The sequence below is a fragment of the Oenanthe melanoleuca genome, chromosome 17 (assembly GCF_029582105.1).
Source record: "Oenanthe melanoleuca isolate GR-GAL-2019-014 chromosome 17, OMel1.0, whole genome shotgun sequence".
Classification (NCBI taxonomy): Eukaryota; Metazoa; Chordata; class Aves; order Passeriformes; family Muscicapidae; genus Oenanthe; species Oenanthe melanoleuca.
Window position 1 is genome coordinate 9,942,222 of NC_079350.1, and position 27,570 is coordinate 9,969,791.

At 49.8% G+C, this 27,570-nt stretch overlaps 2 protein-coding genes across 3 annotated transcripts; one reads left to right on the forward strand and one right to left on the reverse strand.

The window, feature by feature from the left end:
• Window positions 1-883: 883 nt before the first annotated feature.
• Window positions 884-1,354, forward strand: RNF183 (ring finger protein 183). The gene has a single exon (XM_056505473.1). It carries the CDS (start codon window positions 884-886, stop codon window positions 1,352-1,354), a length of 471 nt encoding a protein of 156 aa, XP_056361448.1.
• A 1,091-nt stretch (window positions 1,355-2,445) lies between these two features.
• On the reverse strand, window positions 2,446-27,448 carry FKBP15 (FKBP prolyl isomerase family member 15). 2 transcript variants are annotated; one of them, XM_056504787.1, is made up of 29 exons: window positions 27,320-27,448; window positions 26,035-26,144; window positions 25,650-25,734; window positions 25,071-25,140; window positions 23,610-23,684; window positions 22,462-22,560; window positions 21,941-22,090; window positions 21,184-21,252; window positions 20,036-20,179; window positions 19,508-19,653; window positions 18,506-18,554; window positions 17,715-17,834; window positions 17,398-17,491; window positions 16,587-16,690; window positions 15,831-15,924; window positions 15,013-15,122; window positions 14,532-14,642; window positions 13,812-13,906; window positions 13,118-13,220; window positions 9,756-9,927; window positions 8,783-8,919; window positions 8,330-8,485; window positions 7,780-7,932; window positions 7,389-7,481; window positions 6,865-6,975; window positions 5,998-6,105; window positions 5,119-5,810; window positions 4,642-4,732; window positions 2,446-4,009 (listed from the first exon to the last, which is right to left on the reverse strand). In XM_056504787.1, the coding sequence occupies exons 1-29, from the start codon at window positions 27,370-27,372 to the stop codon at window positions 3,935-3,937; spliced, it is 3,669 nt and encodes a 1,222-aa protein (XP_056360762.1). In that variant the 5' UTR covers window positions 27,373-27,448; the 3' UTR covers window positions 2,446-3,934. The 2 variants fall into 2 exon arrangements, with proteins under 2 accessions (XP_056360762.1, XP_056360763.1); XM_056504788.1 differs by lacking the exons at window positions 26,035-26,144; window positions 27,320-27,448 and having other exon boundaries at window positions 23,610-23,679; window positions 25,650-25,727.
• Between the last annotated feature and the right edge of the window lie 122 nt (window positions 27,449-27,570).

The following is a 27,570-nucleotide window of genomic DNA, read 5'->3' on the forward strand; positions in this document are numbered from 1 at the left end:
AAGGAGCCCCCCCTGCGCCCTTCCCCCGGGGCAGTCAGGGTCCATCGGGGACCCCACGGGTCCGGCCGGAGGGTCCCGAGGGCTGTCCCGACACCCGGCCGGCAGCAGCGCTGCTGCACCCCCCCTCCATCCCCACCGCCCCCTCCATCCGTGCGGCGAGCCCGGGCCGTGCTGGGGGCGGTGATGGGTGACAGGAGCTCAGGGCAAGGTCCGCTCGGGGACATGCCCGTGCGGAGGTGGCAGCGCTTCCCGGAGCGGGGCAGGGCCGGGCTGCCCTTCATCAGCTGAGGGGACAAACAACCAACCCCGCTCAGCCACGGCCAGACAGAACAGCTGGAGCATCTCCCAGGAGTCTGGGCACTTTCTGAGATTGCGGGAAAAAGTGAAATAATTTTAAAAAGCACCTTTCGATCCCATCGAGCCCCAGCAGTGCCGGGCAGTCGGGGCTGCAGCCGCCCTGTGCTCAGCACAAAACTCCCTGTCCGTGCCTGGAACCCCGAGGTGGCCGTGCCGGGGGCCAGGGCCACCTCCTGCACGAACAGGGGGTGACAAACACACCCAGGGCTGGTGGGGAATGGGGCTGCTGTACCCACCGCTCGGCTGCTCCTAAAGGACGTTAACAGTGACAGGAATTGTGCTTGGGAAGTATGAAGAATACGATGGGTTGGAAAGGGAAAAGCGAAAGAGCAGCAGGTGTTTCAGGGGCGGCAGCTCTCGGCGGAGGTGGAGCGTTCCTGTGCCGCTCCAGCGCCCGCCGGGCACCCGGGGCCGGGCTGAAGTTCAGGGGGGGCGGCTGCCCCGGCCCCTCTCCCCTCCCCGGGCTCGGCCATCGCCGCCCCTCGCCTTCAAAAGCGCCGGGGCCGGGCGGCGCCCGCGGAGCGCGATGGCAGCGGGGCCGGAGCCGGGCCGCGAGTGCGGCATCTGCTACGAGGCGTACTGGGGAGCGGGGGGCGGCCCGCAGCAGCTGCCCTGCCGCCACTCGCTGTGCCAGCGCTGCCTCCGCCGCCTCGTGTGCCGCGCCGCCGCCGCGCCCTTCGTCAGCTGCCCCTTCTGCAGGACGGTGACGCTGCTGCCCGAGCCGGGCCCGGCCTCAGCGGAGCCGGGCGAGCAGCGGCGGGAGAGCGGCGGCCGCGCCCCGCCGGGCCCCGCGCTGTGCCCGTCCCACGGCCCCGTGTTCGCCGTGAGCAGCTCCGTGTCCCCCTGCGGCCCCGAGGCCCCGCACGGCTTCGTGCTGGGGCTGCTGCTGGACACGCAGCCCCCGCCGGCCTCCATGGAGAACCTGCGCCTCGGCTTCGCCGCCGGCATCCTCGTGCTCATCGTCTCCACCTTCTTCCTGCTCGTGTTCCTCAAGTAGGTCCGAATGGCTGCGGGGGGCTCCCGTCCCGTCCCGAGCCCCAGCCCGCTGGATGCAGCCGGTGATGGGTCAGGGACCTCTCGGGCCGTGGACACCTCGGTGGGCAGAGCCATGGCCAGGGCTCAGCGCCTGCCTGGATCCAGCCCTGGGCCCGCAGGACGCTCGGCTGCCCCGCACCACAGCCCCCGGCCGTCACTCTTTAACAATTAACTGATTGCAGCGCTTCCCTCGCCCCGGGGCCTGGCTGTGCTCACGCTCCGTCCCGAACGAGCCCGGCTCAGCTCGGCGGGAGCGCAGCCTGGGGCGGGCACCGGGACCGGAGCATTTCCCCGGAGCATTCCCCAGCAGCATTCCCCGGATCACTGCCCCGGCTGTGCCCCGTGCAGCCCCCCTGCAGCCGGGACGAGCCGAGAGGGACGGGAAGGGTCCCGCACTGCGGGCGAAGCTGCTCCAAGGAGACTCAGCCCCTTCCCGGGAGGAGAGCCCGGCGCGGTGCCCGCAGAGGGAGGAGGCAGCCGGGGACGGGCTCAGCCCCTGAGACACGAGGCATTAAACCAGCCACGGGCCCAGCACCGCGTCCGGGTGTTTTTCTGCGAGTCCTTGAGCCTCGGCAGGCAGGGCTGAGCCCAGGATGGAGCAGGGGCAAGGGGAGTTGCTAAGGTAGGGAAGGGGTTGTGGTACCTGAAGGGGGGAAACAAGTTTCAATTCAACTCTTGCACCCCAGGCTCCCAGCACAGTGCAGCTGAACCTTGCTGCAGCCCCAGAGCAGCTCAGGAGGGACTGGGTGCTGCAAACCCCTGGAGAATCCCAAGATCCCCTCCCCTAAAATCTGAGGGGAACCAGGCAAGTGCCCTCTGTGACCATCACAGTTCCTTGTGCTGCAGCTTCTCCCACCAGCACAGTCCAGTGTGAGAGCCCAAGGAGCCACAGCACAGAGGGACCTTCTCTCCTAGCCCAGGAGAGGGCTTCAACAAGAACACACAAGAACAGCTTCAAAATCAAATTATTCCCTATTTAAGTCAGAGCTAAGTCGGTTTTCAGGTGACTAAAGCCAGACTAAAGTAAATTCACTTCAAGCAAAAAAAAAAAAATACAGGTTTAATTGCACTTTATTTTCCAAGAAGTGAAATGCAAATCCCTCAGGGTACCTATTTTTAATAGGGAACAAGAAGTGGAACTTGTTAGTATGAACAATGATCACTGATGGACGGGGCCAGGGGCCACATCAGGGCACTGACACTCATCCCCAGAAAATCCAGTTTCAAACACCCTCATAATCAGCACTGAGTGATGCCCAGGAAGGCCCAGCTCAGGTCACCCTCCCTGGCAGCAGGGTGGCTGTCACAGGCTTTGGTCTCTGCCCCAGCTGGAGCACTGAGGGTGGGGCACAGGGACCAGCCAACCCCAACAGCAACACCCCCTGCTCTTTGGGGGCTTTCCTCCCAATAAATCACCTGTAGGGGGACACAGGTCAAACTCCAGTCACAAACTGTAAAGGCAGGTGTAGAAACTAAACCATAGAATTAGTAGAATTATTTTAACAGTCCTTTCAATTTATGAAGGGGTTTATTTTAAAGACTTCTGGGGTGAAGTTGTGCTAGAGCCCATGAGTGGAATATAAAAGTGCTGTAAGAGCCCTGGGCTGTTTGCCCAGCTCTGTCCTCACTCCTTTCCCCTCCTGGTCCCCTTGGAGTGCAGGGTGACCCCAAAGTGCCCAGCCCAGCCTGGGCCTTGTGTCCCACCCCTCTCTCCAGTGTAACTGGTGCTGGGATGGTCACATTTTAACAGCAGCAGAGCCAAAGGCACGGGAGAGGGGCTGGGCTGTGGGGAAGGATTTCCCAAACATGCAGCACATCCCAGAGCTGTGCTGCTGCTCCCACAGAGAAACACAGCCCAGCAAAATCCACCTCAGCTCTGGGCACAGGAGAGGAGCTGCCTGTGAGTGACTAACACGGCAGGGATGGGCTCCTTGCACCCATCACAGCTGCTCAGGCCCTGCTTGAGCTCCAAGGGGCAGCACCCCCTGTGCCACAGCTCAGTGCCCACCTCAGCCCCCAGGGCTCCCCAGACTGCTTGTGCAGAGCCAGGGACTCACAGAAACACCTGACTGGGATTCCTGGGGGAACCTCCAGTGGCACATGGCTCAGACACAGTGGGGAGAGGGTGCAGGGTCCCTGGGAGACACCCTGAGGACTAAGAAAAATATTCCAAGGAGTTCATCACTGGGGAAGGAGATTTTAGTCTGATTTTTAAACTGCAGAGTCCTGGCAGACTTGCTCTGCTGAAGCTCTTCACCAAGTTCCTATTTGCATAAAGTTTGAGGTTAAAGAATCCAGGGCTCAGGGGAGGGGGACAGTGGGTGGCTCCTGCACTCAGCCCAGCCCCAGAGCATTTGGCAGCTCAGAGTGAAGGGGCTGAGCCCCCAGCAGTGCAGAGGAGCCCCCTGGTGCAGCCCCCATCCATCTGCAGGACAGGAGCTGGGAAGTCCCTGGTCATTCCCAATGTCCCACGTGTGCAGCTCACCCAGGGCTCAGAGCACAGGGAGAGGCCATGGCCAGAGGAGGCTCAGCAGGCACATCTTCATCCCAGCCAGTCCAGCTCATCATCATCATCGTCAGCGAAGAGCGGCGCGGGGGGGGGACGCCCCTTCATGCTCTGCAGGGCACCAGGGGAAACTGTCAGCCCCAGCACTTCCTGCCATTTATAACCACAAACTGCTCTGCCAGCTTGGAGGAACTAGAAGCCTCATTACCCAAGTTTTTATTTCTCATGTGATGGTTTAGATTCGATAGCAGGAAAGAATTCTTGATGGAAAGGAATGTAAAGCATTGGCACAGGCTGCTCAGGGCAGAGTGGAGTCACCATCCCTGGAGTGTTCAAAAAAGGGTGGATGTGATATTTGAGGACATGGTGCAATGGTAAATGATGCTACATGGATGGCTGGACTTGATCATCTTAAAGGTCTTTTCCAACCTTAAAGATTCTGTGGTTTTCATGATTCCAGGAGCAGCTTACAGGCTAAAAGGGTTTGGAGAGGGGCCAAACACTAAAACCCTTCAATTAACCTGGCAGGTCCCACTGATTTCATGCCAGCAGGAATCTGTCACCACTCCCTCAGCCAAGCCAGCCCCTCCCAGCTCAGTCACCAACCCCAGACACTCCTGATTTACACAGGGAATGGATGGGGAACTCTGAGCTCAGCCAGGCCCCCACTGCCACACAGAGGATTTTACAAACCACAGACTGTGCCTCAATCACAGCAAAGTCCCAAACACCCAAATACTTACCACTTCCTCCTCATCCTCCTCTTCAGAGAGAACCTGAGGCTTCAGTGGTTTAGGAGATGCTGTTTCAAAGAAGTTGTCATCCTCAAAAAGGCTGCAAGGAAATAAAGAATGAGCACTCAGAGGATGGGATTTGCTTTTATAAGTTCTGTTACTGAGAGATGGCAAAGCTTTGTCACTGAGGGAAACCTTTGTGGCAGGCACTGTTCAGCAGTGCAGGGCAATTCTGGGAGCTGGCAGGCAGCAGGATCACTGCCCAGGAACTGCACACTCCCCTGGGAATGTTCTCCACTGCCTCTAGCAGACACCAGGCCACTCTGGGCTGCTCCCAGTGCAGTGTACCTGGGCAGCCTGGTCTGTGCCAGGTCCTGGCTGCAGCCCCAGCCTGTGCAGCCCTGCATCAGGGACACACCTGGACCAGCCCCTGGGCCTGCTGCTGCCCCAGCCCAGCTGACCCTGGCACCCAGCACAGCCCCTCACCTGGAATCTGTGTGCCTGGGGCTGGAGCCCAGTTCCTGTGCTCCTGGAGTTCCTCCCAGCACAGCTGAGGCTGGCTCTGCTCTGCTGGACACTGAGGCAGGTTCCTGCTCTGAGCCAGCTCCATCCCACGGGTCTGTGCCACTCCCTTCCTCCCCGTTTAAGGGAGGAGGCTCTAAACCTCCCACAGCCTCCTCTTCCTTCTGCTCCTCAGCTGGATGTGCTGGAAGCACTGCCTCATCCACCTCTCCTGCCTGGGCTCCTGCAACAGAAGGTTCTGCAGCTTCTGCCTGCACAGACACTGCAGAGGGAGCCTGCTCTGGGCCAGCTGTGCCAATGGCAGCAGTGTCCAGCCCCTGCTGCAGCCCAGGGACAGGGAGATGCTCCTCCTGAACTTTTTCTTCTTCTGCCACCCCCCTGCTCTGGCTCTCCTGCTTCTCCTCAGGAGCTCTGGGGCTGGCAGGGTGAGGAGCAGCCTGGCCTTCCTGCTCAGACTCCAGGGAGCCTCTGGTCACTTCCCCAGGATCAGCTGGGGGTGCAGTGCTCTGTGCTGGGCTGTGCTGCAGGGGCTCTTTGTGCTCAGTCTTTGCTCCAGGTGATCCGTCCTGTTTCCCTGCTCCTGTGCCAGATTCCTCATTTTCACTGCCATGTTCTGCTTTCTCCTGCTGTTTGTTGAGCAGCTGCAGTGTCACAGTCTGGAAAAGGGAGTAGAGAGAACACAGGTTATACCCCAGAAACAAACCACCTCAGATCCCTGCACCACCTCCTCCTCCCAGGCTGCTCTGCCACCCACAACTAATTCTCCTTCAGTTATTCCAGTCTGCAGTACAGACTGGAGGTTTTAGCCCAAGGCTCTCTTCTCTTCTCTCACCAGTGTCATACCTTGATAGTGTTCATGACAAGCCCCAGGACTGTCCTGCCACTGTACATCTCATCCAGCTCAAATTCACCCCGAAGAGACTGAAATACACCATTCATGGTCTTCTTTACCTGCAAAAGAGCATGACAGGAAACAGAGATACAATTCATTAGCATGTGAAGCACTGCACTCAACATCAGGCACAATAAATCCAAACACACACACAAAATTTACTTTCCAAACCAGAAATCCTCACCAAATCAGGCCACCTTAACTCAGAACCACTCTGTATGACCCAAACTTATCCCCCAAAGTGAGGCAGGCTGCACAAAGCCAAGGCAGAATGGCATCTCTTTCTTTCTTTAGTTTTTAAATCTAAATCTCAAATGTAGAGTTAACAACAAAAAACAGGCAACAAAGTGGGCAGCAGAAAGATGGAGTGAGGCTGTTTACAAGGAATGGAGGGCCAGGACAAAGGGAATGGCTCCCACTGCCAGAGGGCAGGGCTGGATGGGATATTGGGCAGGAATTGTTCCCTGGCAGGGTGGGCAGGGCTGGCACAGGTGCCCAGAGCAGCTGTGGCTGCCCCTGGATCCCTGGCAGTGCCCAAGGCCAGGCTGGACACTGGGGCTGGAGCAGCCTGGGACAGTGGGAGGTGTCCCTGCCATGGAGGGGGTGGAAATGATGAACTTTAAGGTCCCTTCCAACCCAAACCATTCTGTGTGACCATGATTCTAGGATAAGATCCCATCCTTTCTTCCTTTGTGGACTGTTACTACAAACACAGTGCTCTGTGGAAAAAATGATATTTTTCCTTTTTATGTCAGTTCAGAGAGAAGTAATTCCAGGTAATCCTTTCAGGAAGGAGAAGTACTGCAGAGTCAGCTCACCTGCTCAGTGAAGTCTGCAGGGGAAGATCCATCCTGGTCCTCCTGCAGGTGTCGGATCCGTTCCTCGTAGCGAGCCCTCAGCAGCAGCACATCTGCCTGCAGGGCTGAGTACTGCCAAGGGAAATGGGAACCCCCTCAGGGCTGCTCCTCACCTCACCTCACCTCCAGGGGTGCCTTGGGCAGGCTTTTAGTGAGGCACTAACTCTCAGTGGAGTTTTAAGCATGTCACAGAAGACTTGGCTGAAAGCAATGGCACCAAATAAGGACACCCAAGCCAGCCTTGGGAGAGTCACAATTGTGCCATCAGCTCCTCAAGTGCCACCAGGAATAGGTGGGTGCAGCATCACTGAGATCCCAGTGAAAAGAAGGCTGGGTCTCATTATTGGGCCTGTCCTGGTTTGCTGGAAACCACATGAAATTATCCCTTCCCTATCATATTCTGGAACTCCCTCCTCATTATTCTGGATGAGCCTGAGGCTGGTGTTCCCTGCTCTCCAGTTCCAGCTGCTGTGTTATTCCTTTACCTTCTCCTGGATAGGCTCCAGTTCCTCCAAACGTTGCTGAACCTCAGACAACTTCTGCTCCTCTGCTTTTTTTGAGTGTTTGAGAGCTGTGAGCTGAAACACAAGAACCAGAGCAGGTTCAGCCCCTGGCAGTGTCACCCACAGCCATCAGGACAGTGCAGAGAAGTGGAAGCTGCAGCTGTTGCTGTAGTTCAGCACTATCAGTAGCTTGGCTCTCCCTCCTCCATAAACCCACCAACCCAACAGAAAACTGTTGCAGATGGCTGAGATCAAACTCCATAACAGGCAGGAAATTAGAAAGTCAAGCTCCCACTTCTCCAGGTGGGAGAAGACTGTTGGTTACAGCTGCTGGTATTCAGTCCCCATTAGAGGAACAAAGAACAGCCTTTACCTTCTCTTCCAGCTGGGCCACCTGGTGCTGCAGGGAGTCCCTCTGCTCACACAGCTCCTGGCACTGCCGGGCGTGCTGCTCCTTGGCTGAGGCCAGGGCACGCTCACATTTGGCTTCACACTGGGACTCCAGCTCTGCCTGGAGCACTGACAGCTGCCCATGGCACAAGAGACACCATCAGGAACACACACACACACACCCCCCATGCACAAGGTGACACCCACAGACAGGGTGCAGCCCAGTGGCTGCCACCAGCTCCTACCCACACCTCTCACTTCAGCTCCAGCCACAAACCCCCAGGCTGGCCAGGACATCTGGCTCAGATTTCAGACCTCCTGGCATATTTCTCAACAACCTTTCACTCCTCACAAGTCCCATATTCTTCTCTCTACTGCAATCTCAATTTGGTGCTTCTCCTTTCCTCAGTTTGACACTAACCCAAAGCAGGTAACGCTTTCATTCTTCCCCTACCTGAGCATGTTCACATTATTTCCTACCTGAAGGCCCCAGAAGCCTCCAGGCCTGGAGCAGCAGCCCCCCTGAGCCCCACCTGCTCTGCTGCTGCCTGGTCAGTCGAGGTCCTGGCCCTTTTCAGGAGCTGCCGGAGCTTGTCCAGCTCCTGCTGGTACGACCTGCGCGTCTCCTCCATCTCCTCCTCTGCCTGAGCTCTCTCTGAGAGGGATTTCTTCTTCCTCTCTGCAAGATTCTGCAGTGCAAAACATGACATAGAACAGGCCAGACTGCACCAGAGCAGCTTTTCTCCCTCAGAAGGAGGCAGAAGGAGGCTCTCCACCACTGAAACCAAGCTGAGGTTGTCTCTGAGGTAAGGAAGACTGACACATTACTGGGTAAGACATTAATTAAAGAAATAAAATCCCATATGAGCACAAAGGATCCACCAGCCTGTAGATGAGTCAAGATTTACTTAACTTATGTATTTAAAAGCAAGAACTTTTGGTTAGCCTTGAGTAAACAAGTGAATCTGTTGCTGCCCTGGCCATACCCTCTCCAGAGTCTCCTTTTCCACCCTCAGGTCTGCCAGCTCCTCCTCCAGTGCTGCCATCTTCATGTCCAGCTGCTTTCGGCTCTGCTTCTCAGCCTTGAACCTGCTCTCAGTGTCCTGAGAGGCTTCTTGCAGCTCTGCAAACAAACCCCCACATTCCCTGTGAGCTTGGGTGCAACCCCCATTGCAGGGGAGCACATTTTGGGGGCTGATGGGGAGGAACAGGGTCTCCTGCACAGTGCAGTCAACAACTCTGCTTGTGCCTGCAGTGACTAGAATTTATTAAGAGCAGCCTGTTCCAATGCTTTGCAATCATTTCTGTGAAGACACTTTTCCTAATATCCAACCTAATCCAACCTAAATTCCCACTGGCCCAGCCTGAGGCCACTCCCTCTCCTCCTGTCCCTGTTCCTGGGAGCAGGGCCTGACCCCCCTGACTGTCCCCTCCTGTCAGGGAGTTGTGCAGAGCCACAAATTCCCCCTGAGCCTCCTTTTCTCCAGGCTGAGCCCCTTCCCAGCTCCCTGAGGCTCTCCTGGGGCTCCAGCCCCTTCCCTTCTCTGGAATTGCTCCAGCCCCTCAATGTCCTTTTTGTCATGTGGAGAACAGAAGTGACCCCAGGATTCAGGGTGGGACCACAGCAGTGCCCACCACAGAGGAATAAATCAACACCTCGGGTTTATCTCAACTTTCCATCCACTGGAACATTTCTGGCTGCTCTATAGGATGTTGGACAGAAAAGCCAAGATATTGTTCTACAAAAGGCATCCCTATAACAGCAGGAATTTTGTTTGTTGAGTCATCCCACTGTCTTCAGTGGTGACAAGGATGCACATCCCTCAGATATTTCAGTGCATCTACATCCTTCTTCCATCCCCTGTGACTGATCCTAGTGAAAGCAGAAGATACCCCAGAAGACAGAAAAAACCTTATAAAAGAAAAGAGGAGCTCAGGGACAGGCAGGAGCAGCCTCACCTGCCACCTGTGCCTGCAGCTTGTTGAGCTGTGCCTCCTGTCTCTCTGCATCCTGCACAGCACAGCAGAGCTGCTTCCTCAGCTCCATCTCCTTCTTCTGGTGGGCAGTGAGCTCCAGCTGCAGCTGGGACACCTGGGCTGTGGCAGCTGCCAGCTCCTCTGCAACTTTGGCCTGGAGCAGAAAATGGAGCAGGGAAAAGGGAGGGGGAAAATGGGATTTGTGAGAAAGCAGCAGAACTGTTCCCTCAGGAAGAGCTGGAAAAGGGCTGGGGCCTTATCAGGGAAGACATGTCCACACTGAGGAGGTAACAATGACTTTTTTGCCATGTCAGTTTTGTCCACGAGGCCACCAACAACCTCATCACCACATCAGTTCAACCCAGTGAGTTTTCCTGAAAAGGTTAAGTGTGTGTGAGGCTGCTACCAGTGCCTGGTGCCTCTGCTCAGTTTTCAGGCTATGAAAACATCTATTTAAGTAAAAAGCCTGGGCTCCAACATCTAATTGTCTCCTATAAACTTACACATCACTGAAGAGCCACTTAAAACACAGGCTGGTCCCAGCCAAGAGAGCACCTTGTCCCCAGAGCACACAGCATGAGGTCACCTCAGCTGCCAAGGGCAAGGCTGGCACTTCCCAGCACAGTTCTCAGGGGACCTGTTTAGATTTAGGATTCTGAGAGCCAGTGATTCACCTAAAGCCAGGCACTAGCACAGATTGTTAGACAACTTGTAAACAATGTTAGGAAGGGCTCAAGGCATCAAGACAGACACAAAGTCCCATTCCCAATCTTGCTGAGTGACACACAAACCTCAGAGGATGCTCTGCAAAGACAGAATTTGCACAGGGAATCCCTGAACAGCTTCCACAGCTCTGCCTAGTTTGGGATTGCCAACAGATTTTTCACATTCTTCTAACAGGTAAGGTCAGGAGAACTGGATTTGCTCTCTGCTTTATCCCTCTAAGAGAATTCCCTCCACATGAAGACCAACACCTTCTGGCACAGAAAAGCTGGGAGCAAAATTGTTCCAACTATGGTGATGATGAGGATGTGCTGACCTGGAGGGCTGGGATACCACACCACTCATTTCAAGGGAAGGCAGCATTTCAGAGTGGCCAAAACCAGATCTGCTTTCCTCTTGTGCTTCCATAAATGTCCCACTGCTACACTGACTCCTGGCACTCTGAAATCAAACCCCATGGCACAGCTAAAGTCATCTAAAAGTTATTTTAACTCTGCTCTTTGTCTTTAATGGCAAATAAAACAAAATTAGGAAGCCCTATGGCAGGAAGGGTTACTAGACAGAAGTTTCTACAGAGGATGCTTCATGTCCACAGCTCAGCTCCAGCTTTCAGGCACCAGGAATCCTGGGTGACCTGTACCTGCTCTGACAGTGATCCTGTTCTCCCATGGGGAGAGGGACAAGCAGCAATGTGAGAGAATTCTTGGAAAGGGCTCCCCAAGAAAGAGGGGCCTGTGGGGAGACTAAATCCCTTTTCCCAGTGAAGGATCTGTGCTCATTCAAGCTCTGAGACAATTCTTGTCATGCCAATCAGTTTCTAGCTCAAGAGGAAGCTGGGCTGGCACTACCTAGGGCACAACCATCTACCACCTACACAGTCAGCAGACACTGCCTCACCTGGTCCCAGCCCCGATCCACTGGCAGCATGTGCTGGGAAGAGAAAGCAGCAACAGGAAACAGGAAGGGTTAAGAACACAACTTGAAAGGCAGAGGCATTCATCAGCAGAAAAGCACAATGCTTCATAACAGGAGCCCAAGGCATGCCAGAGAAGCCTTTAAATTACTCCAAGAACTGTAACAGCTTAGACAGAAAAAGGGAGTGGAGCCTGTTGTGAAAAGGAAGACACTGAAGGTACCCTTAGGGTATGTCACACATCACAGGTGGGAGCAGTCCTGGCTGTGACCTGCACTGCAGAGGTGGGGAATTACTTATGGCTCCCAAAACCTTCACCTGAAGCTGTGACTTGCTCTGCCAGGGCCAAAGATCCATAACCCAAAAGCAGTGAGTTAGCAGCACCTCAGTGATCCTGTGTCCAGCCAAATAAATGGTGAGTGCCTATCTGTGTGTAATGGATAAAACAGCTTCCAGCCCTCCTCCCTGTTCTGCCTGTCCCTGGAGATTCAGTGACTGCAGTTCCAGGGCAAGCTGGGTAGATAAAGGGCACAGGAAGGAATATCAGCCTTCATCTTTCCAGTCAATACTCCCACAGAACCAGGGGAAACATCCCAGTGCAAGTCAGGGCTTTCCTGCACTGGCCTGAAGCCTGTTCATGTCACACCATCCCTAGGCAGTGACTGCTCACTCACTGGGGTCCTGCTGAAAATGAGGCACAAAAGACTCCTGAGGATCTTATACTTCCAAAAGAGATTCCTTCCCAAGTTTTATTGTACCAGCAGGATGCTGTCTTCACTGAGAAAGAAATTTCATTTATTATCTCAGTCTGACTCACTCCTGGTTAGAATCTCTCACACTCCTACATATTGTGGGTGTGCAGCCTGGGCTGGGGGTGGGAAAGCAAACCCCTTCCTGTCTGCTCTCAGCACTATCAGCTGCTCCCTGCTCTGCTCTTTACCCCTCTTTGGAAAGCTGCAGGTCTGGTCAGCTTTAGGTGCACCAAGTTATGGCTCTCACACAGAGGATGCATTTGGCACCTCACTTTTGAACTGGAGAGAGAACTCAGCAGGAGAGCACAGAGCAAGACTGAACTTGGTGTAATTTAAGAAGGTAGTGCTTGAGAAAGCAGAGCAGGCACCATGCAGTGGCAGAGCCAGAGCAGCACTCCTGGGCTAGGCTGGCCTAGGGATGGTTCAGGATATGCAGCCATGCATAAATGCAACTGGTTTAAAAGCTACTTCCCAACAGCTCCTGTCATAAAAGCACAGTGTGTTACTGGGAGAAACAAACAGCTCTGATTAGCATTAAAACAAGCACAAAAGTGCAATGCAGAAACTCCAGCAGGAAATAATTTTTCTTGTATCTACATTCACTCTATGTCAGTTCTATAGGAGGAATAAAACACTTCTGGAACTATCAGTGCAACTAAATAACTGAAGTATTTCCAACTCAAAAGCCCTGTGATACACAATTCCTCAACACATTGGCCACATGCCTACACAGTTAATAATAAATCAGACACTTTGCTACAAGATAAGAATATTAAAGTTATGACTGCATGAAATGATTACATCTTCTGTGATACTTTGGTCATGAAAGCCACCAAAACATCCAATTTTTTTCTCAAAACAAAGTTCAGAACTGCAGTTGCCTTCTAAGAAAACTGCCTTGACTAACAAGGCTTGTTTTAATGCAACAACCCTGGCTTTGTTCATGCCACCATTACCTTCTCCTGCTCTGCATGCAACACTCTTGCCTGTGTGTTCTCATTTGTTGTCTGCAGGGAGTGGTTCCTCTGCTCCATCAGCAGGTTACTCTGCTCCACATACCTGTGAACAGGAGACTCTGTGGGCATTCCTGGAAACAGGGCTTGGAGCCAAGGGCTCAGACAGAAAAGGTGACATTCCAAAGCACAGAAGTTCTGCTGAATTCATGATGCCAGACAATTTTGCAGGATGTGCTGCACTGAGAGGCTGATCTCAGAGGGGTGGGAGGGCTGTGCCAGGTAGAGCAGGGATTTTATCAGCTGGGATAAGTGCTTCACCTCTCTGAAATTGTCTCAAGTTCCAAGAGTTTTGATAACTTACTATCAGCTGAACTTCACAAAGGGCACCACATCCCCTACAAGTTCTTCACCTCACTAAAAAGCCAGCAAAAATAAAGCAACTCCCAGAAGCAGGGCAAGCATGCTCACAGACAACATGAGGGATTTTGTTCCCATTTTAGACATTCATGTTTACTGTAAATCAGAGTTTTGGGGACAAGCCCTGCAGAGAAGGGGTGAGAGGAATCCCACATTTCTAATACCTTAAAAAAAAATTTAAAATATCAGAGTATGGCTGTCTCCTAACAAACACCCCCAGTTATGCCCAAGTATACACTGGAGAGTCTGGAAATGCAGTGAGGCTTCCAGCCCTTACCTCTGGTTGCGTTCAATCAACTCACTGATCTTCTCATTCTGCTCCTCAATCCGACTGCTCTTCTCAAATATCTCCTGCTTCAGTCTCTCATTCTCCTAAAGCACAGCTCAGCATCAATATTCAGCTTGCTCAGATTTCCTTGCAGCATTTCCTAAACCCTTGTTTTGTACAGATGCAGGACAGTGGTGATGCTCATCCCTTCTGTGGTAACAGCCCAGGAAGGCACTGTGCCACATTTAGCAGAATCCTGGCACAGGAACGTGGCTGCCAAATCCCATTCTAGAAAATATTGTGTCTGGTTGGCTTTTTTACCCACAAACTCCAGGTTTTTAAGACTGCTGCTTGGAAAGGCTTCAAAGCATAAAATTTAGTAGTGAATAGCAGAAGCAGGTGGTTTTTACAATGTGATACTTCAGCTGTGAAATTGTTCTGCTGGAGACTGGGGTTAAATCCATAATGCTTTGAGAAGCTGAACTTCTCCCACATGAACCTTTTGTCAAGGCCTATGAAATACCCACAACTCTGACTCACAGAATACCCAAACTCCAAAATGCTGAGAAGAGCCTTTTGGAGGAGGAAAGAGGGATGGAAATCACTGTAAGTCTCATCCTCATTGTGGCCATGCAGAGCCAGAAGCCATGGGTGGATGGACTTGGCTCTCTTTAGGTGACACTGAGCCCCAGCTCAGTGAGGGACAGCAGGCTGGCAGGTGATGCTCACCTGGATGATGCGCTGGATGTTGCTCATGATCATGGAGGCTTCCATAGTGACAGAGGAGATGCCAGGCAGCAGGGAGCTGTTAGCACTGCTTTGCTTCTTCAGCTCCTCCACCTGCAGGGATAAACCATGCTTAAGCCATCTGAAATGAATTTATGGGTGCAGGTGAGAGTTAGATATGTGCAAAGAGGAATTTCACTGTCCCTTCTGCTCAGCTGCAGGGAGTAGGCACTGAATCAAGTGTGACACCTCCCAGAGGGAAGGAATCCCTCCAAACAATGCATCACATGATATTCAAGACAGTAAAACAGTACATTTCCCCAAGCCTCAGCTTTGCTTTTTTCACAGCAACTGAACTGCTGCCACTTGAAGGTGTGATAATATTGGGATTTTACTCATTTACTGAATCACATAATGCAGGCTTTAGATAGAGCCAACTGCTCTCAGCACACCTGGAGAGCAGAAATGTCCTGAGCAGCCATACCTTGGCAGCCAGGTGATCCATTTTATCCACCACTTTGCTCACAGCCAGTCGGATTTCAGTGTTGTGCTGCCGAGCTTCTGTCATCAAAAAGGAAGTGACATCTCCAGGTGCTTGAAGGGAAAGGACAGAGATTTACAGTGACAAGGGGAAATAACCTGCACAAAGACACAGCAAAAGCTGGGTAGCATGCAGCCTGACAGCAGGAAATTCACTCTCTGCCCAGAAATAAAAGTGATGTGGTATTTGGAAAACAAATAATGTGGATATTTCCCAAATAATCTCAACAGGCAGGTTTGAGTACAGGAAATTCTTGAGCCATGTGACAGCTCAGCTCAACAAGAGCAAAGCCCCCAGATACACCAGAGGCACAATCAAACCACAGCAGTGAAGGTCAGCTTCTGAAACTGCACTGAAAACACAGGCTCCAAGAAAGGCTCAGCTACACTCAAGACTTCACCAACTGGGATGACTTAAATGGTTCCTTAAATGCCTTTGGTCCTTCCTAGGTTTTGCCTTTTACAGCTCAATTTTTTCCCTGGCTGGTTGGAACTGGTTACTATTAGTTTTATTTACAACTGGAAGCACCATCTACCAAATTCCTTTAGTAATACCCAGTTTTAGGAAGACACAGAAATTCCAGCCCCTTTCACATTGCACAAAGCTCTTTAGAGTAAGAAAGAGATGGGTATTTCTTGGGAAGTATTTGCCCCTATTTGCTATTAAAAAATAAACATCTGTGAAACAGCACAGCTATAAATCATCATCACAAACTGTTTAGTGCAGGAGCTGCAGCCCTCTGAGAAACTTTTCAAACATACCTTGGTAAGGAGCAGGATACATCTGCCCCACAGGCTGGAGTTGAGAGGCAGATGCAGCAGTTTGGGGGTAAGCAAATGGCACTCCTGGATATGCCTTGAAGGACAAGTTCAATAGGTTAGAATGCATTTTGCTATCTCCCCATGTCCTCAGTTTCATATTTTTTTTAAGCCCAAGAGCAAGGAGGATGTTTGGAAAGAAAAAAAATCCAAGAATTAAGGAGCTGAAAAGTCAAAATACACAACAGTCATTGTGAAAGGAAAATAATGCTCTTCTTTTGAGGGTTAGTTAGTTTCAACCTTCACTCAAATTTCAACAAAACTATGTCACCCTATATTTGTGAGAGTCAGATCAGCATGTGAACACCTCCCTCTGAAGTTATGTTAATTTTAACCTAAGTCATGTTAATATGAACACAAGTTTATTTCCTAAAAAGGGCTCAAAAAGCACAACACAACTTGATTGCAACTCTACTGCTCATTGCTGCAGAATTTGGAAGTTTTTATTGTATCCACTACAAAACCAGGTATTAACAAAGCCTGGTTCATCCTTACTTTAAGAACCCATCATAAAACATAAAATTAGCTCTTTTAGAATAAATTTTAAGGGGCATATGATGAAAACCTGAGAATGCCTAAGAGTCACAGGAAACAGCCTGGAATTCTCATCCTTATTTTAAAGTCCTTGCTCCCAATAATGGAGAAGACTCAGGAGAAAGGACAGAAGTGCCAATACTCTCCTTGATTTCACTGTGGTACCTGAAAGCCCTGTGCTCCTCCAGGCAGAGCTGAATGGGGTTGGATGGTTGCAGGAATTAAAGCAGCAGAAGATACTGAAGATGCAGCACCAGATGCTTGAGGTACTAGAAAGGAAGAAATAAATTCAGCATGCTATAAAGCAGCTCGAAAGAATTTAATTCATCTAGTCTGAAATGGCAAAAAAAACCCCAAAAAACAGAACAACCAAAAAACAAATCACTAACAGACAAAAGTTTAACAAAAGCTTGCCTGCAACCTTGTGAAAATTAAATCCAGTCAAGCAAAAGTGGTAATAGGTCAAGAAAAGAGCAACCTTTCACAGAAATCCCACTTCTAGCTCCATTTAAACAACCTCTTTTCAATCCAACAGAGACAGCTCTGAAGTTTACTGACACAAGGCATGACTCTGAAGGCTGCTCAGCTGACCAGCAGCTGATGTGACCATTCCATCATGGGGAGACACAGCCAGCCCTGCAGAGCCTCATGCTGCCCTTCTCCAGGATTTCCATCATTCCTAAATGTACTGTTCACTGGGAAAGGATCTGGAACATTGCATTTACAGATCCCATGGCCTACAAATCTCAGTGCCCAGTGACAGGACAGCTCAGCCATGCTGGCTCCTCTTCCTCAAGCACAAGACCAGAATGAAGAAACACTCCAAGGATTGTCCTGTGCTCCATGATTGGTGGCTCATGGATCAGCAAGCCTTATCAGAAGCTCTCAGTTCATATTTCAGTTGCTGGAAGGAATCCTGTGCTCCCACAGCCCTCAAGGAGTGGCATGGGAGTGCAGCAGCTCCCCAGCACATTACCTTGTGTGGACACTGTGGGCAGCACTGCCTGAGCTGGCTGGGAGGGTCTGCTTGGAGCCACTGGCTGTGTTGTCCCTCTCAGAGTATTGGGATCCTAAAAACATTCCTGCATGTTACAAGAAACACCAAAGAACAAGCCAACACCTGAGCCCAAGGTCACCTGAGACAAGGTGTTACCCCAGCAACCCAAGTGGGTTCCTGTCCCAGAACCAGAGCAGATTTCCCTGGACAAGGGCAGAGCACTGCTACAGACCCCACTTGAAGCAACCCCCAGAGTAGGAAAAGGAGTAAAAGAGTCACACTGCTGTGACTGGTACCTCTATTTCTGAGTCACTGGAGTCCAGCTGACTCCCTGCTGTCCCTGCAAGGAAAGGCAGCATGGGCTGTCCCATTTTGGCCATCCGAGAAATCAGCTTTGCCTTTGCTACATCTGGGTTCTAAAAGAAACATTTAATTACTCTCCCCTTGTCTCAGCCCAGGTTTTTGAGGTATTACAAACACTTCTACATCTCCCACAGAATTTTGACTGAATTTTTCAATAACTGTGGGAAAAACTACTCTTCAGGCACACAAGGTAGCACCAGGGATGTTAATCTGGCTTGTTTTATATATCCTATTTCTGGGATAACAGTGCTGTCACTACAGAGAGAAATCTATACCAACAAGAAAATATGTGGGTTCAGGAAGCTGCTTAGCAGCTTTTTCTGTCTGGAGGCACAAAAGTCTTCTCATGCAGCTCTACAAACTTATCCTGAATGTCCTAATTCCTTTGTTATCTATTTTAAATTTGTCAATTTATCTCAAAAGACAACCAACCTTGTGAACATCCCCAAGCTCAGAGTCACTTTGCATTTAAGAGTAGGAACTGGGGCTGGAGTTCCTTAGGTCCTGGTAATCCCAGAATGATTAAGGTTGAAAAAGACCTTTAAGTTGTGGTTTATCATTGAGTCCAACCATTAATTCCTTCAAAAATAGGGCCCTAAGCTGCTGTGAGGTGAACATTCCAGTGTCTTGCATGATGCTCACTTTATCTTCAGCAGCACCCAATGCTTAAGGTGAAAATAAAGTTCTCTAGTCAAGCTCCAAATTAGGAAAAGCCAGTACTTACTGCAAGCTGCTCACTGATGGAGCTGGACTTGGCCCGAACAGCTGGCTCCCTGCAAAGCCAAACAGGTGTGGAGATTAACCAGGAGGAGTTCAGGAGCAACACTCTGGATTGATAAATACTGTTAAACACACCTCTCCCTAGGAAAGCTGTTTTCTCATATCATGAGCATTTCTTTTAGCTTGTACTTCTGGAACACTCTTTGCAGTGTTATCTGTAGTTATGTTCAGGACACCACTAGGGCCCAGTGAACAGCTGACTATAGAAAGATAATTTTGTTGAATGCTTTAACAACCACATTCTGGTATAAATGAGTTTAACCAAGTCCAATAACAAACTACTTATGGCAGCACTTACTTGGCCTACCTAAAAAGGGTGACTGATCCATTTAATTTAAGGAACACAACAGAGAATTGTTAAGGTTGGAAAATATATCTAAGGTTGAGTCACCAACCACTAACCCAGCCCCAGCATGTTCAGCACTAAACCCCATCCCCAAGTGCCACATTTGCATTCTTTGAACACCTCCAGGGATGTAACTCCACCCTGGGCAGCCTGTGCCAATGCCTGTCAGTGAAGGTTTTCCTAATATCCACTGTAAACCTCTCCTGGAGTAACTTAGAGGTGATTTCCTCTCCCCAGTCTTGTTACCTGGGAAAAGAAGCCAACCCCACCTGCCTACACCCTCTCTTCAGGGAGCTGTGGAGACTGAGAAGGTCCAAACTGCCAACAATGATGACAGCTGTCAGAACAGCACCCACACAGCTCAATCCCACTCAGGAATGCTGGAGAGCAATGACTCCCTTCGCTGGAGCCCATTCCAATTGCTTTAGTCTGGAAGTCAGCACTCAAGCAGAAAATTCCAGCAAGCACTGCTCTGCCACATGGAGGGCACTGAGCTGGCACAGAGGCCCCACATTTGCCAAATGATGTGTCAGGGCAGCACTGTGCTGATGGGCACCACCAGCCTTTACAGAAAGTTGGTTAAGCCATGCTGCTTCTTACCCAGGCTTTGGAGGGATGCTGGAGGGAGGCACTAAACCTGTGTCTGAGGAGAAGCCATCTGAGCTGGGAACTGGAGAAGGTGCAGGGGAGTCCCTTGAACTGACACTCAGCCCATCTGAGCCAGAGCACTCCTTTGCCAGCTTTACCTTAAAAAACATGAAAAAAAAAAAAAGTTTCATTGATTTATTTGTGATGCTACTGCCTGTGGAGTTCCTGCACTTCAAGGAAAAGCAGCCAACTGATTCAGAGCTGGAGAAGCTCTCATTCCTCCCACAGTATTTTGTTTTCCCAAGTGACTCACAAATAACACAACTAAAAGATCCCAAGACAGTTAGAAAAGACAAACAGCCTTGAGGGATTTTCTGGGTTTAGGGTTCTGGTTTGGGTTTGTTTGTTTGTTTGAATTAAAGATACACATCCTGCTGAGGTTTCTAACAGTTCCTGAGCTGGAGTTCTCACACTAACAGCAGGTTCCTCCCTTGCAGTCACAAAACAGATGGAAACAAACACTTGGCAGGAGACACTCACCCTCCTGATTTCCACCTCAAACACCAGAGTGGAGTCTGGAGGGACACGACCAGCCACACCCTGAGCCCCATAGGCCCAGGCTGGAGGAATGATGAGGAACCTTCGCCCTCCTTTCTTCATGCCCACCATTCCTTCTTCCCAGCCCTTTGGTTTGCACAGGCAATGGAAGAGAAAGCAACAGTTGGATCAGTGACATTATTCACCCCAAATAAGACAGCTTCAGGCAAAGGTTCCAAAACACATACAGAGAGATTCTTGCAAAATCTTGTTTATTTATTTGCAGCCAAAACCTCTGACTAGCCAAAAATCCTGATAGCAAATTGTAAATTCCAGTGTTAACTTAAGAATAAAGATGCAGCTCCACCACACAGTGAAGATCTCACTCAGAATTCTGGGGAAGAACTGGACTCCAAAGAGATCTGAATTGCTCTGGTTGGATTTACAAAGCAACCAAAGAAAATAGTTGTAATGAGGGATATGAAGTCAGAACAATGCAAACTGCACAAGATGGCTCTAACAGCCAGGCAAAATGAGTAAGATAAAGGATAAAACAAACAGACAAATAGCACATCTTCAATAAAGACAACTTGTATACATGAATTATACAGGTCATACATGAATTACTCAGGTCATGGAAGTGACCTGAACAAAAGCATCTCTGACTCAAACCCCAATTTTATGGGATAACATAAGGGAATATCACAACACCTGGATGAAAAATTGTTTCCTTTAGAAACAGGGTTCCCCAAGAACAAGGGAATGGATTAAGTGACTTCCAGAAAAACAAAGACAATAAAACACCAGCTCCTGCTCCAGGCAGTTTTCTTTTTACCCAAGAGGACAACTCCTGTCTAACACTGATACTGAAAAGGAGACTGGGCTCTATTGTGCAAAGCTTGAGTGAGCCACAGTGTTTGCTAATAAATGAAACAGAAAGAGCATGTATGAATCCTGAACAAGATCTGCAGTAATTCAAAGCTCTGAGACTTCAATTATTATAACAGAATAATAATAACATTATTATTGAACAATTATAATATTAACTACATTTAACTATATATTTATTACATAAAAGGAATAATAGATTATATTTTCGATTATATAATTGAATAATTATAATATTATAATGAAAGAGGCAGGAGCTGTACCTTGATGACCTTTCCAGATCCCAGCTTCAGCCGCAGCAGCTTGTCTTTGTTTACATTAGAGTCAAACACCTGGGGAGTTGAACAAGAACACTAAATACATGGATTTCCCAACTGTTTCAAGATTCTGAATGCTGCTTTACACATTCCATAAACTCCTAGAACCTCTGGTTAAATGCTATTTCCCATCCCATTGCTACCACAATTAATTCTCAGCCATAAGACAGAGCTTCAGCCCATTTCCTGAAGTACAATTCCATGAAGTGAATGGTAATGCAGACTCAGACTTCAGACCTATTTATGACAGGACTGGGTAATGCAAAACATAACATTAAATATTCATGTGGGAGAGTGCCCTCAAGTTTAAAAGCATTTCAATCACCTCCCCCTGAACAGCAATGGAATGATAGAAACATTAAGGTTGGAAAAGCCCTCTAAGATTACCAAGTCCAACCATTCCCCCAGCACTGCCCTGTTCACCACCAAACCATGTCTCAAGCACCACATCCAGATGGTTTTTGAACACTTCCAGGGATGTCACTCCATTGCTGCCCTGGGCAGCAACAACCCTTTCAGTGAGGGAATTTTTTGTAATATGCCAGAATCCCTTAATATTCTATAAGCAATACATATGACTCCACCTGGAGTGCCATAAATGCCCAAAGTATACCTTTAACATCAACACCAGTACCATGCTGGATGTGCAGGCTCCTGCCAGGGACTGTCCCACCCAGCACTAAGAGGTGACAAATGTTTTTACCTGTCCAAGGCCATTGTTCTGGAACAGCCATCCCGTGTAGGCAACCTCCAGGGAGTCTCCTCCTTCCACTCCCTGCCCTTCTCCCAGCAGGAGATCCTGGCACAGGACTGAGTCCAGGGCTGGGCAGCTGTTGCATTTGGCAATGCACACCTGCAGAGGGAAAGCCTGGCAGTGTCTCTGGCCTTTCATGGAGAGTCCCACTCATGGATCTGATGCATTCCTTGCTGTACTGATTAAGCCCACACTAGAATTCCAAGTCTCCTTGTGCTGAATGCAGCTGATTAAACATCTCTGCCCTACAGAACCACTGATATGCAGTACTTGAGAACCTTGAGAAGCAACAGGCTCCCTGCCTTGAAGAGATTTGTTTAATGAACACAACTCAGGGCAGGCTGCTCTCAGATCTGTCTCCATCACAGTTATGCAGACACTCAAAGCTGAACTCCAGTGAAAATAAAACTTGATTTGCCCTTGCTGTAAGCCAGCCATCAAGAGCTGCCTGGCCCAGAGGGAGCAGTTACCTGCTTACTGAAATCCACTGCTGCCTTTTCTGACTCAAACATGATGGACCAGTTTTGCCTCTGATCATCATAGAAGGTGCTGTAATTGTTGGGCTGAACCTGTGGGAGAGGAAATCAGTTCTAGCTTAGGCAATAAATGAACTTAAAAACCCACATCCAAAAGAAGCTTAAAATAAGAGCTACCAAAATTAAGCAGGGAGAACCCTCCTGTTTTACTGCCCAAGCTCAGAATTAGTTTTTATTTATGTGCTCATTATCATGGAAGAATTATTATAACTCAAATATGTGAGGAAATATTAAGTTCTTCCTAGATGCTGCAGTTCACCCAAGAAGGTGAAACCTTTCAGAAACTTCCTTGAAGCCTGGTTCTTTAATACATACTGAGAGTTTTTAAGTGTAAGTAATTTACATTTCATACTTCATTGTATTTATGCTTCCAGAATCAAATGGAGAAGTCACTTCTTCCTCACTTCTACACCCATGTCATTAGAATTGACTGTACAACCCATTAATTTTCAAGAATGTGCTTATAAAACTAGAGAGCAAGGTCTAAGCTGGGACAGAAATTGCATTATTTTGGAGTGAAATTTCTACCTCTCACACCAAGAAATTTGATGCCATCTGATGACAAGCTAAGAACAGTAAACCAACACATCAATTTTCAGTAAAACTGTCAGAAACCAACTTCCTGAGAAATCCCATTTTAGAGCTCACAATGCTCCAGATTGTTCTCAACAGCAGGAAAATGCTGAGTGTAATTTTCTGAGAGAAAACATTTCCTTGCTGTCATTTCCTTCTGCTTACTCAGTTGTACTCTCTCAAACACTTAACTAGAAATTCTCAGCAAAAGGAATTTTGCTGGCTTTCTCCATTACAGGGCTGCAACCCCCAAACACCTCTGTGAGCACAGGTAATAATTTACCTCCTACAGGAGCCTTGGTTTGGAAATCTCCTGAGGAGGTGCTCTGCCAAAGGGAGCTGTCACAGCCTCTTGTGCAATACATGAGAACAGTCACACTGGGCCAGCTCCTGCCCTGTCACTCAGATGTTTGATCTCAAAGGTTACAAACCAAGGCTTAAGGGAGGATTTTAGAGCCAACCTTGTGTTTGATGTGATCAAAAAATGCTTCTCTAGGCCAGAGTCTCACCGTGAGCACGAAGCCTGGGTGGATCCTTGCAGAGGTGATCTGTTGCTGCTGACTGATGTAAAGGAGGATCCTGTACTGGATTCCACAAGGAATTAGGTAAGGAAAAAGAACAAAAACAGGAACTCAAAATGTCTTCAATTCTAAGGTGCTTTGTCACATGCAGAACCTAAGACTCAGTATTTATTTGTCAAATATACCACAGCAAAAATACTTAACACAGTTTCACAGCACTTATTTAAACTAGTTTATTTTCAAGGGTTTTATTTAGCTGCAGCAACCAAGCAAGTCAAATTCATTGTTTTATAATAAGCAACATGCTTTAATTAATTCCACATTTTTCACAGTTACAGTGGAAAAAGATGGTGCACTAACCCTTCCAGATATAGAACTCACCACACATGGCATCAAACCATCACAGAGTCATTTAGATTGGAAGACACATCCAAGATGATTCCCCCAGCACTGCCAAGGAACATGTCCCCAAGTGCTACATCCACATGGCTTTTAAACCCCTCCAGGGCAGCTGTGCCAGGCCCTGATCACCCTTTTGGGAAAGGCATTTTCCCTAATATCCAGCCTAAAGAAGTTTGTGAGTGTAATTTTTTATCTTTGCATGAGCCTATTGACATAACAGAGTTGGAGGGAGTTTTCCAAGTACTAAACAACACAGATATGAGATTTATTGACATATTTGCCTCTACTAAACATAAACTATTAAGGAAATGTGTTTTTCTTTGTGCACCTGCACTGGACACAGCTCAGTGGTGAACTGGGAGGGACCTGCTGACTGCTCCCAGCTGGATGTGATATCACAAAGGCAGCCTGAGGAAAGCTGGTTCAGCTTCCTTCTGCACTCCCTGTCCTCCTCAGCTGCCCCAGAACAACACAGCTCAACACTTCCCAGATCACTGACTCAGTTACCAAACTAAGATTTATTTTGTTCTTGCCAAAGCAGAAGCAACTTAGTGAGACATGAATGAGGGATATGAAACATCACAAATAACAACACCAGGGATGGGTGAGAATTTTCAAAGTAGCTTTCAAAGATGCCAATTTACTGGGCACCTCAGTTCTGTGTTCTTCAAGGAACACTTGGGAAGGAGAGACGGCTCTGACACCAAAAGAACAAAACTTAAGCAAAGCATCTCTGTATTGCTGGACAGAATTTTACTTTATATCCTTTTCCACCTGCACAAATACGTGATCCCGTTGTCAAAGACATTCTGAATAAATACCAAAATTACTTCCAAAAACATTGTGAACTATTTCAGGCATAAGTTGTAAGAGATCTTACAAACTCATGGACTGCAGGAAAGAAAGATGCCACCAAGGTGGATGGCTGAGCCCCAAGAAAACCCAGGAGGCAGAAAGGCAGCAGGAGAACAAGATCAAAAGCAAAACACCTGGAAAGTTCACAGAAACACCATCTCATCCAGAGTTAGGGAAGGAAGTGTCTCTCACCTCTTTGGCAGCATGGTTCCCCACTACAGCTGCTCCATACTTGCCTTGCTTCAAGTACTGCCCGTTCGTACTGGAAGAAAAAAGGAGACATTCAGCTGCACAACTGTCCCTAACTCAGAATTCTTGAGTTCAGATCCCTTTCCTCAGGCATAAAATGTCAGGCAGCTTTGGTTAGCTTAGAGACATTCCTGATCGCCCACAGGCAAGAGCACACATTGTGGAGTGAGCTGAAAACTGCTCTCACAGACCCAGGGCATCAAACAGTTTTAGTGCTCTCACTCTGCTCATGCCTCAATTCTCAAATGCAAGAACCACAAGCATGTGCCAGAGCCTCCTGAAGCAGTGCACATCTCAGCCCAGCAGCCAGGACACAGCTCCCAAACCCACAACCTGCTCTTTATCTCAGAACTGCCCCACCCAGAGCTGCAGCACAGCAACTGAAACTGCTCTTAAGCAGAAAATTCCATTGCCTCACAGCATTTCTACCATGCAGATATGTCTGAAAACAAGTGTCTCTTGCCATTTACCCAGAAACATCTCCCCTCCAGGGACACAGCAGGTCATGCAGAAGTCACTTACTATCGATAGGCGAGCACTGCCGTGGCCACCAACACCGAGGGGGCTCCTGAGGCTGCTGGTGCCACTGGTGCCTTCTGGGCCTGGCCTGTGGGGACACAGAGCAGGGACAGTGTCAGAGGCACAGCACTGGCTGGGGGCACCACCAGGACATGTTCCTTCCCTCAAGGAAAAATAACTTCAGTAGGAATTACAAAAAAATTAAAAGGTGCATTCCAAAGTCACCCACGGCTGGTTGGAAATCCAGGTGTAGGAGGGCACTGGTGGAAAGCATCACTGAGGAAAACTCAGGGAATTATTTGCTCTGCTGCTCTTTACAAAGGCCCTGCTTCTTCCCACACACACTTGCTGCTGAGTGTGTTCCCCACTCTCAGGCCCAGTTACTCACCAGCTGCTGCCTGACCCTTCTTGGGCTGCTTTGGTGCAGTGAACTGGAAGAATTCATTTCCCGGGCTTGAGACTGTTTGATCCAGGCCAAAGAGAGAGGCTAATCTGGCTCTAGAAAGGGAAATAAAACCATTTAACCTAATTTAACACAGGCATTATACCTAATGAACCCCCTGAACTAGAAGTTGTATCGCATACAAAGCATTTACCATCACTTTAGAAGTAAACAAAGGGCTGCACATTAATTTGCTTTATGCTAATTAACTAGTTTTGAATAGAATTTGTAGCTGAAGGGGTTGGGAAAGTGGTACAATTGTGTTTCATTTCCTCAAAAATCGACTGAAGGTATAAGAACTGAAACTACACCAAAAAAAAAAAAGTTACTTTGAAGCAATGACCAGAACTAGCTTCATATACAATAGCTGATTCTTACAATACCCAAAATAATGTGTGACAGAGAAACCACCATTCAGATCCTGGAGTTTTCTTTAAGTATCCAGGAAACACATACTCCCATTTAGTTTTAAAATGGGAGAAGCTCTCCCAGCTAAGGGCAGAGGGTTCAGTGCTGGAGGTTATTCCTTCAGGAGACATTGTAATTTCTGCTGTTTGTAATTACTGCTTCAAGGCCGGTTACACTCAACCTATTCCTGGTATCACAGGCCAAGGGAATAATTTAAACAGGATGACACCACTGTCAGTGAATTTCCTTCAAAAATATAACTAAATTTTCTATAAAGAGAGAGGAATAGTCTATAAGGGCTGCTAAAGAGAAGCTCTTAGAAGGGGTTGGGGAGTGCACCGAGCTCTTGGAGCGGCAACAAGTCAGCGATACAAAAGCCTGGATGCGCTCCGCACAGCCACGATCCAAGCGAGCGGGTGAACCAACAGCCTGGGAGGAGCCGGCGCCGGGGGAGCAGCCCCAGAGCGGCACTGACGGACCTCCCACCCACCCTATTTAATGTTAACACCGAGTTCTCTGCCCTGGCCACCCCGGAGCGGCTCCGGCGGGTCCCCGGGCGGGATCTCAAACCTGACACCCCCGGGCACACCGGGCCGGACCCTCCTCGGGCTGTCCCCACACCGCTCCCGCGGCGGGACAGGCGCGGGGCACCGCCCGGGGCACCGCAGGAGCACAGCCCGGCGCCGGGCCCGCTGCACAGGGGGCGGCCCGCCCGCCCCTCACCGCTGCGGGCCTTCACCGGGGCCACGGCCCCGCGGCCTGCCCGCGCCGCCGCGCCCTCCCGGCGGCGGGGAGGGGCTCCCGCCGCGCCCCCGGCGCTCACCCGCTGGCCGGGGACAGGAAATCGGCGTCGTCCTCCTCCGCCGCCGCGAACATCGCCAGCGAGCGCCGGGGCGGGGACGCGCGGGAGGCGGCGGCGCTTCACGGAGCGGCGGCACCGGCACGGGGCGGGGCGGGGCTGAGCAACGTCACGGGGGCGGGGCTCCAGGGGCGGGGCTTAACGCCACGGAAGATGACATGTCATGGGCGGGGCCTCCATGGACACGTCATGGGGCGGGGCTTAGGGGGCACGGC